Raw genomic sequence first — 15,079 nt, 5'->3', positions numbered from 1 at the left:
TTGATTCATCTTTCTCCCCTTTGAAGAGTTTAAGGACAATTCTTCTATGCCTCTTTTTTAAAGTGAAATGGTTGGTGCTCCAGGAAGCTAGCTCATCCAGTTTGTATTCTATGAATGCAGCCTTGCTTGGCTTACCTAAATATCTTTATCTCAGCTCTCTTCAGTTAAATCCCAATTTTGACTTCATCCACAGGTTACCAATGAGTAAACAGGTCTTTTGTAAGAAACTTTGCATGGTGCACAAGGCACTTGCTGGCACTTGCCCTGAGTAGCTCAGCTCTCAGTTTCAGACCTACATGCCCTCTCACATATTTTCTTTGTGTTGTCACACTCTCTTTATTGTGCTCATGATTCATTGTACCAGCGTAGGTAGATACTTTTTTCTGTATCTCACTTTTATTTCCATTGCACCAGAAGTAGAATTCTCTGTCAGTTTAATTGCAAGGTGACAGAGTATCAGTGAGAGTGTACCCAGTAACACATTAAAACCAGATATATTGGCATTGCCAAAGTAAAAGCTGGTCATCTGAATGGAGGAGTGGCAAAACGTAAATTGTGTGTGCATGCGTGTGTGTGTGCTCGCGTGCAAGCGTGAGTGTGTAAAATTCTAAAAAAATGGCTACCGAGATTATTTGTCTCTCCACTCACATGTTAAAGACTGAGATGAGGAAGGCTGAAAAGGTTGTAATGTGCCCTTGTCAAAAGGTTTTGAAGAATAAGCATTGTATTGGGAAAACATAAGCTGTTTTTACTAAGAAAGGAACACTCCCTCCCCTGTTGTTGTATGCTTTTAAAGTGCACGTATAAACGTATAAACCGAGCTTTTAATTCAGAGCACTTGGCCGTGTCATGAAAGAAATATGCTTATTATTTGTATAATGTGTATGTGTGCATTTATATAGGTGGGCCATTTGTGCGTCGGCATGAGTGCTCATTTTTTGACCTTATTTAACAACAAGGGGTGGTGATGGACAGAGTTTCTGAATTAAGCAGAATACTCTCACCCAGTCAAGAGATCAGGGCTAGATCCAACACCGTTTTTTAGCTCACTGCACCATCCCAGTTCAGAACCTGGCTATATGCAAATTAGTCTGTTCCTGTCCCAGTGCATGATGGGAACAGGGCAAACCAAACTACCAAGCCAATTCTTACACTGGGAAGGAAACAAGCTTCCGGGGACCGGTTTCTGGCATTTCAGCCGTCGTCGGCCCGGCTTGCTTGAATCCTGATGGTGCAATGAGCAAGGGACTCACATCTGAGTATACCCTTCCACGCTTAGGGTGGACAAAATATTTAACAACAAGGGGTGGTGATGGACAGAGTTTCTGAATTAAGCAGAATACTCTCACCCAGTCAAGAGATCAGGGCTAGATCCAACACCGTTTTTTAGCTCACTGCACCATCCCAATTCAGAACCTGGCTATATGCAAATTAGTCTGTTCCTGTCCCAGTGCATGATGGGAACAGGGCAAACCAAACTACCAAGCCAATTCTTACACTGGGAAGGAAACAAGCTTCCGGGGACCGGTTTCTGGCATTTCAGCCGTCGTCGGCCCGGCTTGCTTGAATCCTGATGGTGCAATGAGCAAGGGACTCACATCTGAGTATACCCTTCCACGCTTAGGGTGGACAAAATATTTAACAACAAGGGGTGATGATGGACAGAGTTTCTGAATTAAGCAGAATACTCTCACCCAGTCAAGAGATCAGGGCTAGATCCAACACCGTTTTTTAGCTCACTGCACCATCCCAGTTCAGAACCTGGCTATATGCAAATTAGTCTGTTCCTGTCCCAGTGCATGATGGGAACAGGGCAAACCAAACTACCAAGCCAATTCTTACACTGGGAAGGAAACAAGCTTCCGGGGACCGGTTTCTGGCATTTCAGCCGTCGTCGGCCCGGCTTGCTTGAATCCTGATGGTGCAATGAGCAAGGGACTCAAATCTGAGTATACCCTTCCACGCTTAGGGTGGACAAAATATTTAACAACAAGGGGTGGTGATGGACAGAGTTTCTGAATTAAGCAGAATACTCTCACCCAGTCAAGAGATCAGGGCTAGATCCAACACCGTTTTTTAGCTCACTGCACCATCCCAGTTCAGAACCTGGCTATATGCAAATTAGTCTGTTCCTGTCCCAGTGCATGATGGGAACAGGGCAAACCAAACTACCAAGCCAATTCTTACACTGGGAAGGAAACAAGCTTCCGGGGACCGGTTTCTGGCATTTCAGCCGTCGTCGGCCCGGCTTGCTTGAATCCTGATGGTGCAATGAGCAAGGGACTCACATCTGAGTATACCCTTCCACGCTTAGGGTGGACAAAATATTTAACAACAAGGGGTGGTGATGGACAGAGTTTCTGAATTAAGCAGAATACTCTCACCCAGTCAAGAGATCAGGGCTAGATCCAACACCGTTTTTTAGCTCACTGCACCATCCCAGTTCAGAACCTGGCTATATGCAAATTAGTCTGTTCCTGTCCCAGTGCATGATGGGAACAGGGCAAACCAAACTACCAAGCCAATTCTTACACTGGGAAGGAAACAAGCTTCAGGGGACCGGTTTCTGGCATTTCAGCCGTCGTCGGCCCGGCTTGCTTGAATCCTGATGGTGCAATGAGCAAGGGACTCACATCTGAGTATACCCTTCCACGCTTAGGGTGGACAAAATATTTAACAACAAGGGGTGGTGATGGACCTGAGTTTCTGAATTAAGCAGAATACTCTCACCCAGTCATGAGATCAGGGCTAGATCCAACACCGTTTTTTAGCTCACTGCACCATCCCAGTTCAGAACCTGGCTATATGCAAATTAGTCTGTTCCTGTCCCAGTGCATGATGGGAACAGGGCAAACCAAACTACCAAGCCAATTCTTACACTGGGAAGGAAACAAGCTTCCGGGGACCAGTTTCTGGCATTTCAGCCGTCGTCGGCCCGGCTTGCTTGAATCCTGATGGTGCAATGAGCAAGGGACTCACATCTGAGTATACCCTTCCACGCTTAGGGTGGACAAAATATTTAACAACAAGGGGTGGTGATGGACAGAGTTTCTGAATTAAGCAGAATACTCTCACCCAGTCAAGAGATCAGGGCTAGATCCAACACCGTTTTTTAGCTCACTGCACCATCCCAGTTCAGAACCTGGCTATATGCAAATTAGTCTGTTCCTGTCCCAGTGCATGATGGGAACAGGGCAAACCAAACTACCAAGCCAATTCTTACACTGGGAAGGAAACAAGCTTCCGGGGACCGGTTTCTGGCATTTCAGCCGTCGTCGGCCCGGCTTGCTTGAATCCTGATGGTGCAATGAGCAAGGGACTCACATCTGAGTATACCCTTCCACGCTTAGGGTGGACAAAATATTTAACAACAAGGGGTGGTGATGGACAGAGTTTCTGAATTAAGCAGAATACTCTCACCCAGTCAAGAGATCAGGGCTAGATCCAACACCGTTTTTTAGCTCACTGCACCATCCCAATTCAGAACCTGGCTATATGCAAATTAGTCTGTTCCTGTCCCAGTGCATGATGGGAACAGGGCAAACCAAACTACCAAGCCAATTCTTACACTGGGAAGGAAACAAGCTTCCGGGGACCGGTTTCTGGCATTTCAGCCGTCGTCGGCCCGGCTTGCTTGAATCCTGATGGTGCAATGAGCAAGGGACTCAAATCTGAGTATACCCTTCCACGCTTAGGGTGGACAAAATATTTAACAACAAGGGGTGGTGATGGACAGAGTTTCTGAATTAAGCAGAATACTCTCACCCAGTCAAGAGATCAGGGCTAGATCCAACACCGTTTTTTAGCTCACTGCACCATCCCAGTTCAGAACCTGGCTATATGCAAATTAGTCTGTTCCTGTCCCAGTGCATGATGGGAACAGGGCAAACCAAACTACCAAGCCAATTCTTACACTGGGAAGGAAACAAGCTTCCGGGGACCGGTTTCTGGCATTTCAGCCGTCGTCGGCCCGGCTTGCTTGAATCCTGATGGTGCAATGAGCAAGGGACTCACATCTGAGTATACCCTTCCACGCTTAGGGTGGACAAAATATTTAACAACAAGGGGTGGTGATGGACAGAGTTTCTGAATTAAGCAGAATACTCTCACCCAGTCAAGAGATCAGGGCTAGATCCAACACCGTTTTTTAGCTCACTGCACCATCCCAGTTCAGAACCTGGCTATATGCAAATTAGTCTGTTCCTGTCCCAGTGCATGATGGGAACAGGGCAAACCAAACTACCAAGCCAATTCTTACACTGGGAAGGAAACAAGCTTCAGGGGACCGGTTTCTGGCATTTCAGCCGTCGTCGGCCCGGCTTGCTTGAATCCTGATGGTGCAATGAGCAAGGGACTCACATCTGAGTATACCCTTCCACGCTTAGGGTGGACAAAATATTTAACAACAAGGGGTGGTGATGGACCTGAGTTTCTGAATTAAGCAGAATACTCTCACCCAGTCATGAGATCAGGGCTAGATCCAACACCGTTTTTTAGCTCACTGCACCATCCCAGTTCAGAACCTGGCTATATGCAAATTAGTCTGTTCCTGTCCCAGTGCATGATGGGAACAGGGCAAACCAAACTACCAAGCCAATTCTTACACTGGGAAGGAAACAAGCTTCCGGGGACCGGTTTCTGGCATTTCAGCCGTCGTCCGCCCGGCTTGCTTGAATCCTGATGGTGCAATGAGCAAGGGACTCACATCTGAGTATACCCTTCCACGCTTAGGGTGGACAAAATATTTAACAACAAGGGGTGGTGATGGACAGAGTTTCTGAATTAAGCAGAATACTCTCACCCAGTCAAGAGATCAGGGCTAGATCCAACACCGTTTTTTAGCTCACTGCACCATCCCAGTTCAGAACCTGGCTATATGCAAATTAGTCTGTTCCTGTCCCAGTGCATGATGGGAACAGGGCAAACCAAACTACCAAGCCAATTCTTACACTGGGAAGGAAACAAGCTTCCGGGGACCGGTTTCTGGCATTTCAGCCGTCGTCGGCCCGGCTTGCTTGAATCCTGATGGTGCAATGAGCAAGGGACTCACATCTGAGTATACCCTTCCACGCTTAGGGTGGACAAAATATTTAACAACAAGGGGTGGTGATGGACAGAGTTTCTGAATTAAGCAGAATACTCTCACCCAGTCAAGAGATCAGGGCTAGATCCAACACCGTTTTTTAGCTCACTGCACCATCCCAGTTCAGAACCTGGCTATATGCAAATTAGTCTGTTCCTGTCCCAGTGCATGATGGGAACAGGGCAAACCAAACTACCAAGCCAATTCTTACACTGGGAAGGAAACAAGCTTCAGGGGACCGGTTTCTGGCATTTCAGCCGTCGTCGGCCCGGCTTGCTTGAATCCTGATGGTGCAATGAGCAAGGGACTCACATCTGAGTATACCCTTCCACGCTTAGGGTGGACAAAATATTTAACAACAAGGGGTGGTGATGGACCTGAGTTTCTGAATTAAGCAGAATACTCTCACCCAGTCATGAGATCAGGGCTAGATCCAACACCGTTTTTTAGCTCACTGCACCATCCCAGTTCAGAACCTGGCTATATGCAAATTAGTCTGTTCCTGTCCCAGTGCATGATGGGAACAGGGCAAACCAAACTACCAAGCCAATTCTTACACTGGGAAGGAAACAAGCTTCCGGGGACCGGTTTCTGGCATTTCAGCCGTCGTCCGCCCGGCTTGCTTGAATCCTGATGGTGCAATGAGCAAGGGACTCACATCTGAGTATACCCTTCCACGCTTAGGGTGGACAAAATATTTAACAACAAGGGGTGGTGATGGACAGAGTTTCTGAATTAAGCAGAATACTCTCACCCAGTCAAGAGATCAGGGCTAGATCCAACACCGTTTTTTAGCTCACTGCACCATCCCAGTTCAGAACCTGGCTATATGCAAATTAGTCTGTTCCTGTCCCAGTGCATGATGGGAACAGGGCAAACCAAACTACCAAGCCAATTCTTACACTGGGAAGGAAACAAGCTTCCGGGGACCGGTTTCTGGCATTTCAGCCGTCGTCGGCCCGGCTTGCTTGAATCCTGATGGTGCAATGAGCAAGGGACTCACATCTGAGTATACCCTTCCACGCTTAGGGTGGACAAAATATTTAACAACAAGGGGTGGTGATGGACAGAGTTTCTGAATTAAGCAGAATACTCTCACCCAGTCAAGAGATCAGGGCTAGATCCAACACCGTTTTTTAGCTCACTGCACCATCCCAGTTCAGAACCTGGCTATATGCAAATTAGTCTGTTCCCCCCCTTTTTGTAATCATTTTTTGACCTGGCACACAAGCAAATTATAAGTTACACTTAATAAATTAAGCATGAAATAGCTTTACTTTTGAAGCAGGCCTGTAGTTTGTCAATGCATTTCATAATAACATCTTTTATTTCTCTTTCCCTTCTACCCTTCTAAGACCAAAATAAGAGTGACTTACCTCTTCTTAGAAAGTCCCCCTTATTGCCCTGTTAATCCCCAATTTATTGTGCTGACTGATGCTGGTGGTAGCTGACTCTGTCTGTGCAGACTGGCTCAGATAGCCAGTCCCAAGGCCAATGCTTTGTTAAACACAACACAAGCATTGATATATACTTATAAGTGGCAGGACCTACCTTATAAGTCTATAGTAGATAATAGCGCTAAGGGACGAAAACTAACTATAAGTCCCTAGTATATCATAGGGCATGACAACTTAGAGGACAGCAGCCGTTTTTTTGCACTTGTATGTATGCAATTCTGAGAGCCTGAGGTCAGTTTAAAAGCAGCCCTGTCTTGCCGCACTGTTACAATTTACAGGAAACTCGATATTGGTGGTATGGGCACTTTAAATGTGAAAAACTACCTTATGTTTACATTTTGGGTATTAGCACGGTCTCCCCTGGGTGTTCCAGGGGTGGAGGGCTCTGTAACTATAAGCAGGGTCCCTATAAAGGAGGTTTTTTAAACTCTGGTGAGTGAAAGCTTCCCATGTTATTTTTCCTCAGTTTAGGAAATTCATTACAAAGTTGACTTTGGTGCAGTGGGCACTGTGAAACAATACCCAAAATAGTTTTTGGATATTCATAATCCCCGAGGTCTCCCTGAGGTGTTTCAGGGGTGGAGGTCCTGTAAATTTGAGCGCAGGCTTTATGAAAGAAGTTTTATAAACTTTGGTGATAAAGAAATTGCACATTTCATTCTCCCAATTGTAAAAACGGCAATGTGTTATGGATGCATAACTATTGCTTTGAAAATATGAAAATATACCATTCAAGGTCTGAATTTACTTGTATTGATAAATCCAACAAATGCCATTGTTGAATTTATCCTAAATTTCACAGAAAAAAAGTTCTTAGACTTTCTTGTCTAAGCCAAAATTCAGCCTTCCTGCAGGCTTCCCTAATTGGCCAGGGTTAACAGGATTAGCCAGGCTGATTTGATGAAATGATAAGTGGCACCCCAGAGGAGAGGCTATTTGCTGGAGAGGGCTCTGCTACACAAGAATGCCAGGTGTAGTGCGTCCGGTGGAGGTTTGACGGGTTAAACAAGTGCATTGTGTGAATGGAAGTCCAGGCCTGAAAAGGACAATCTAGGAGATTCCAGGCCCTTGGATTTCTGTTTTGGACTTTTGGAACCCACCAGGAGACCTTCTGAAAGGACCTCCAGAAGGTTAGGAAAGTTTGTGAAAGTATTTGGAAAAAGCTCCATAAGTGGACCGACTCGACCAAAGGGCCAAGCTGGCTAGCTTCAACCAAGACCTGGCCCGGAGTCCAGGTTCGTCCTGCTGAAGAACTACAGAGGACCGACTTCCGAGGGTTGACTGGGAGCTCGTGGAGAGTCAAACCAGCAAACCTTCACCGAATCCAGACTGGTGGAGCGCATCGAGGGCCCCCAGCAGAAAATGCTCCAAAAAAGTTTCTAAGTGCAAAGGTAAAATCTTGACCAAGGCCTCCCGCTTGGAGTATCCGAGCAGGGCTCCATCGCGGTCTGCCTCAATCTTTGACTTTGTCCTGGCCAAGCGTGACCAGATGTCCAGAAGGGGCACTATTTGTTTCTAAGCACTAGAAAGTGTTTATTATTTAAAAAATCATATCTCAGGTTTCCTACTTTGGAGTTTGATGAATTTAGTATAATTTTAAAGATAAAAATATTACCTATTTTTATAAAATGTTGTGGAATTTTTATTTTTTGTGTGTGGTGTCTTACTTATTTGCTGTAATGGTGTTTTTAAATGCTTTACATGCCTGTCTCCGAGGTTAAGCCGTATTGCTCTGTGTCAGCTACCAAGGGTTGAATAAGGGACTAATTAATAGAGACCCTATTTAGTACTTATTGCTGGTGTTGGGCACCTACCTACCACCAGGGCCAGACTGGCTGTAGCGGAAACTGTGCGTATTCCACAGTGGGCAGGAAGGGTGGGGGCCTATGTTGTACCATGTGTTCTAATTATTCACAATGAGTGTTACACACCAACATACAAAACATAGAGACTATAAGCTATATTTCAGCAATGGATATAGGTGCTTCTCTACAAGATCCTGTGTGTCTAGGTGCTATGTGGAATACTTATGGAGAGCCAGGAAAACTACAAGCCCCTCACATTAACAAGCATTGGCGCTGCATGTCATCTAACAGGAAATAGGGCCATCTCTCTCAGGATAATAAACTTCAGTATATTATATTATCGAGTGCCTCCAACTTGATCTATTTGGATACTGATATATGTGCTATTCTTCTGTGGGCAACACTTTTCTCCTCTACAGAATTAAAAATATAAGAACACCATGTTTCGGACATTTTGCTAATGTCTAATCGTTAGTGAGCTTTACACCAGGAATTAGTAATGGACATGCGGTCACTTACCTGTGACTGCAGTGACTTTTCATAGTGGATGTGTTATGGGCCATTTCAACTCTGCTCCCTACTCTTGTTTCTAAACCCCCCTACATCACCATCTTTCAGTTTCACCTGTCTGCTCTCTAATACATTTAGGCACACAAGAGAATAATTCCTTTGCCTCAACGTTACTCAAGTAGTGGAACCTGGCAGTTCACCTGAAGCACTATTTACCGCAGTGTTCATCCCTCATTCAGGCCTACTGAGGAAGTGAGGCTAGTTCACTGAAACCCATGTGCGGTGTCTGGAATGGGAAGCTTCTCTCAGGATAAGCCTGAGAGAGATCACATTTAACTTTCTAAATATAACCTATAACAGGGAATAACTTTACAAAGAGGGAGTAACATTACTAAGGCTTCTTTCAGATCATCTGTATAAAAATGCTTTTCCAGCTGTTCACCCCTTCCTCTAGTTTTCTGTTCCCAGAGGCTCTTCTCTACCTCAGGACAAACTGTAACAATCCAAATATGACATTACAGGTACTGTAGCTCTGCCTGGCACTGGAACAGTTTGTACAACAGCACTCACACATGGCATACAAACCAATAAGAAAATATTACCATAACTCCTTATTCATAGGCCCAGGGCCTTGCAATGTAGCGGAATACATATTCCTATTTATTTCAAACTCAGGATCACATGCAACAGCCCAATCCTAACTTTTCTGGATGCTGAATATCTTCCTCCTTTTCCCTATAAATAAAGCTCCCAAACACAGAGGACAGCTTCCAGGATGCCAGGACTCAGGTGTTAGTGGACGGCAGTCAAAGCCAGTATCTTCAGGAAGTTCATGTTCAAGTTGTTTGTTGGTTATTTTACAAAGATGTCCCTTTTGCCCTTTTATGTTCCATTTAACTTCAGGTGGGCACCTTGTGTGCTCCAGAGCATGGGTTCAAGAGACAGCAGGATCCAAGACCTTCCTCATTTCTTACCTCAAGCATCTTCTTGCCTCATTCAAGCGCAATACTGCTCTGATTTCTAGGTGGGAATAGGTGCAAGATAACCTAGCAGTAATTGGTGGAGTGCCATAGCTTGTCTTTTAAAAATTCATGCAGTAAGCACATATCTAACTTATGGCTATGTTTATCCTGCAAAATTCTATTCTAGGTGTTTTGTAAACTGGCTGAAGGTAGTTTCACCTGACGAGGCCCCCAAGTATGCAATTAGCCTGTCTTGTCCCCACTAATAGAAAACCTACTCATAGTGGCTCTGTCTCTTTGGTTCCCTCTGTGTGGAAGGTGCCATTGCACTTAACATTTTTTGCATCATAATACATTTTGCCTCTTAAGCTATCAGAAACTTTTCAGCAGTAATTACTACATTTTCTAATCTAAGTTATAAGCCTACTACCTTAAAAGGCCAATCGGGCCGAAACGTTTAAAATGTTTTAATTGTAATCAGGGGCGTAGCTTGGTCAATAAGGTTGGGGGAGTGAGCCTAACATTTCCCAACAGCCACGCTGGGACATCGTTTTAAACCACATTATATGAGAAACAGGACACAAGGGGGGCTTAAGCTGAAGTGGATAGAGAGAGGAGGGCATGTTGTTAGAGGCCCTTAAACACAAACTTTTTCAAGGTAATTAACATTTTTTAAGGCCTTAGAGAGTGTGTGTGTTTATGTCAATTTGGGTATGTTAAAATCACAGGTGAAATCCATCAGACGCTACATCATACCCAACTGAAAGCCTCTGTACCCAACTATTCACTACAGAATACATTTTATTGGGGGTGTACCACCCCAACACCCCAGCCCCTCGCCACCTGAAGCTATGTACCTAATTGTAATGAGCTCTGTAAATTCTCATTACATGAATTCAACAGGAGTACATTATTGCTTCTTTTTCAAACGTGTATTGGATTTACTCCTGTAAAATGCTTTGTGAATTGGGCCTTAAAAGCTTTTGCTGTTCGTGGATTGTCTCAACTAATTCTATATCCTTCAAACAATCAACTTTCAATTTTAAACAGAGGTATCGCCACTGGAATCTATTCAACCAATTGCCCAGAAGCCTGTCACTACGTTGCCAGTGACTCAAGAGCCAACATAATCATGGTTGAAAATCAGAAGCAGCTGGACAAAGTAATGCAGGTAAACTGTTGCATGTAAGTATGTATGTGTATGTATACAGCGCATGCCTGCCAAAAAAGGCAGAATCAGACTGCAAGGCTGCAGGAACAGTGGGAGCAGTTATAGTGAATCAGGCAAAATACAACTTTCCTTCCACATGGAGTGCTCGACTTATACTTAAAAATGAACATTTTCCTGCCTTTTATAATAATTTGGTATTGCCACTAGATAGTACCCACGAGATGCTACATTACCTCTTCCTCTAAAAAACCCCAGCCCTGCAAGAGTGTATTTTACATGTACAGTAGCCAAAATTGAATAGTTAGATAGTCAGTAAAGCCCTTTCTGTTCACTTTTCACCAATTGTCAAAATCTGACCAACATTCTTTGGGCCCCATTAGGATGGTGGGCGGACTGCAGTCAGCCCGCCATCCTAGCAGTGCTGGGACTGGCCGCCATGGGTGTGGCGGTCCTGCACCGCCAATTAGGATACAACCGCCACCCTGGCGGTCGCATCCCGCATCTTCATCATTGCGGTGGGTGCTGCTGTGAGCAGCACCAGCCGCAACGCCAAAGAGGCATGATGTGCATTGCCATGCACAACTTCACAGGCACCGCGTGGTGCCTGCCACCTTGAGCATGGCAATGTAGGCCCCCAGCCCCGCTGGGGACCCCTACGGGTCCCCAAAGCTATTCCCAACATGGAAAGGCCGGAATCCCCAGGCATCATAATATGGATGGCGGTGCCTTCCAGAAACCTCCACCATATTATGCCCGACTTCCGCCCATCCGGCAATCGTGGCGATTGCCGACCAGCGGAAAAGCGGCAGATGTACTTTCCCTCCGCCGCGGTACGCCCCGCCATGGTAATGTGGCGTGGGTAAATGTGGATGTGATGGTGGGCGGATCGCCTCAGCCAGCCGGACGGTGGCAATCCACCCGCCATCATAATCACCCCCTAAGAGTGGAATCAAAAGAAGAAAAATGAAAAACTTGCATTTTCCCAAACGTATAATATGAATATCATTCCTCCTGTTGCTGAATGATAGTCAGTAAAGCCCTTTCTGTTCACTTTTCACCAATTGTCAAAAACTGACCAACATTCTTTGGGCCCCATTAGGATGGCGGGTGGACTCCAGTCAGCCCGTCATCCTAGCAGTCACTGACCATGTCATTAGTGATGTAATATGTGACATCATCAGCAGTACATTGCGGGGGCGTGAGTTATAGTTAGCTGAACTAACTATAACGAGGGAATTTCTATGGTTTTGTAAGAGTGAAATTTCCAACTCGCTATAACTTTCCCTAAAATATATGGATTTTTTCAGTAAATTTCACAGGTTTTTAAATGCTAATTTCTAACTATAACGTGCTTGATTAAAACCTGACTTAGCCATCCTGCCAATGGGAGGTGGATTGTCAGGCTGAGTCCACACCTGCCTATTAGAAAGCTTTACATTAGCGCTGTCAAAATATTGCTAGATTTGTCGTGCTAATGCTGGTTTTCACCACTATCGCTGGATTTTACATTGCTTCTGAGCAAAGCGTTGCTAATACACCACTAACACGGCGATGAAATCAAGCGATAGCCGGCGTTAGTAAAAGACGCGCTAAGCGCTCTTTGCGATAATTATCACATTCTGTTGGCAATATGCCCCAAAGTCTTTTGCCGTTTCTACAGCAAAGTCTTTAAGCATAGAACTAACACAGTGCTGTCCTTGCCGAGCTGTAAAATGACAAAAGCCATTTACCACTCCAGGCACAGTATTACCGCTTTGAATTGGGAAAATACCAACCAAACCAACCTGAAATGAGTAAAAGCAACCCCTAACACAGTGGTTCGTTCTAATTAGAGCTCTTCAGAGAGGTATAGCTTTGTCCAGACACAAGGGAGCACCAAGTATAAGTAAAAAAAAATACCCTTTCAGGCATAGAGTGATGAATAAATTATGCAAAAAGAAGCAGAGAACTCTGGGTATTTCTCAAGTTTAGGTGGAAAGCAGCTCCTGTATAGAGGACTCTCAACACCTGCGACACTCTAGATCTGCTCACCTCAAATGTCTGCTTTTCTATCAAAGGCTTTAAGCATAGGATTAGCACAGTGCCATCCACACCGAGATCAGAAAGGGACAGAGTATTTTGCCATTTCTACAGCAAAGTCTTTAAGCATGAGACAAGCACAGTGCTGTCCTTGTCGAGCTATAAAGTGACAAAAGCTGTTTACCACTCCAGGCACAGTATTACAGCTTTGAATTGGTAAAAAACCAACCAAGCCAACCTGAAATGAGTAAAAGCATCCCCTGACACAGTGTTTTGCCCTAATTAGAGCTCTTCAGAGAAGTGTATAAGTAAATATTTATATATTTATATTTATCTATCCCAAGAACTCCACTGCCAGCCGGCCTCTTGCAAATTTCTTCCCCAAAAGAACATGGAGCACAAACCTAGTTTGGTGCACAGAATAGTCTTTATTTAGTTGTTTTCCTGTCTGCCATTACACGTTTCGGCACCGGACTGCCTTGATCACATGACACGTAAGTCAGTCATCTGACTGCTTTTGTACCAACACTTTTTTTCACATTTTTTTCCTTTTGTGATTGCTGTGTTAGTGACAGTGCATATATTTTGTTATTTTCCCGTTTACTGCATTGGGCTTAGACATAGGTTGCATCCCATATTTCATCATAGCTGCCTATTGAACAATTTCATTCTGACAATTGATTTCTGTTAATCATTTGTACAGTTCAAAGGATAATGGTATAAATACCCACATTTTGACATATGCATGCTATACTGTACAACGATTGGTTTCACAGTACTAGACATTCCAGTATGAATACTACGGTTATCATATGTACATGTGCAAACTCTGGTTCAATGTGCAAAATAGTGCAGATTAAATTATAGTGCATTCCTACTACACAATATATATAAATATATAAATACATAAATATGAACTATATAAATACATTCATAAAAAATAGATCTAAATATACCATATAAGATATTTTAAAATTTGTGCAAAAAATGCAATACAACCGAATCCTATTTGAATTCTTTCCATTTTGACTATTTATTCTAACTAGTCCATAAATGGACCTTCAGTTTGCTTTGTGGTGTGGGTATTTCCTAGGTTCCCCAGCTATGGTGATTTTGGTAATTTTTACTTGCCTCCCAATTTAGTAGTAAAACTCATCTGTCGACAGAAGCATCTGTCGACCCTTATATGTCTTTATTATAGTGAAAAACTAAGACCAAAAAGTGAAATTTCATTTAGTGTTTTTACATTTTTTTTTAAATTGAACCTATAAGATAAAAGCCTTTATCTTACTCTATTTGTCCATTTATTTGATCATAAGGTCTTTTTTTCTAAAAAATACTCCACATAGATTTACTTTCTTTACTTAGCACATACCTTGGTAGTTGTTCTTTGCATGAAATCCTGCCTTTCCTCATATTCCTTTAATGGCTATTGCAGATTAGGAGTAAAACTCGAGTACCCTTTTTATAGACATGTATATAGGTCTTTCCTGATGTTCAGACCATTGGGGTGTCTGGAATACAATTCTAAAATATACTTGGTTTCCATTTTGCGGAGGCTCCCCTCCCTATTTCCCCCTCTCTTCTCTTATTAAAAGGTATACTTTCTATTAAGTAATATTTTAATAGTTTCGGATCCGCTTGATGAAACTCATTATAATGTCGTGTAACAGGGTAATTTGGATCTTGACTTTTGATTGCTCTGATGTGTTGTAAAATTCTCTTGTGCCCCTGCAGCTTGGCACTTCCCATGTACCTGAGCTCACGGGGGCACTTGAGAATATACTCAACGCATTCAGTTTTGCATGAAAGAGCTTTAGTGATCCGTTGTTCACCTCTACCAAAAGCCGTTTTATTTATTTATTTATTTTTTTTTTTTAAATCTTTATTAACATGAAGGCATAAGAGTTATACACATTATTGTACTTCAGAGTAATAACATTCGGCACTCGAGTATGATATGCCAAGGCAGTGTACATTGTATAGAATCAAACACTTGCGAATGTCACCTCAGTCTCAGCGCGGTTAGCGGCTATTTGGCAACTGCTTACAATCGACGTAGCTTAATATAC

The 15,079-nt window shown here is 43.7% G+C and overlaps 1 protein-coding gene across 6 annotated transcripts in view; it reads left to right on the top strand.

Annotated features, from left to right (window-relative positions):
* Positions 1 to 15,079, top strand: part of ACSBG1 (acyl-CoA synthetase bubblegum family member 1) — a 722,575-nt gene that overhangs the window by 564,592 nt on the left and 142,904 nt on the right. For all 6 annotated transcript variants that reach the window (XM_078685209.1, XM_078685211.1, XM_078685213.1 and 3 more), the window contains one exon: positions 10,868 to 10,988. In XM_078685209.1, coding sequence (XP_078541335.1) covers positions 10,868 to 10,988 — 121 coding nt within the window. The remainder of the gene's footprint in view (positions 1 to 10,867; positions 10,989 to 15,079) is intronic.

This window comes from Lissotriton helveticus, chromosome 3_2 (genome assembly GCF_964261635.1).
Source record: "Lissotriton helveticus chromosome 3_2, aLisHel1.1, whole genome shotgun sequence".
In the NCBI taxonomy this organism is placed as follows: domain Eukaryota; kingdom Metazoa; phylum Chordata; class Amphibia; order Caudata; family Salamandridae; genus Lissotriton; species Lissotriton helveticus.
This window is presented reverse-complemented; position numbering and strand designations above follow the sequence as displayed.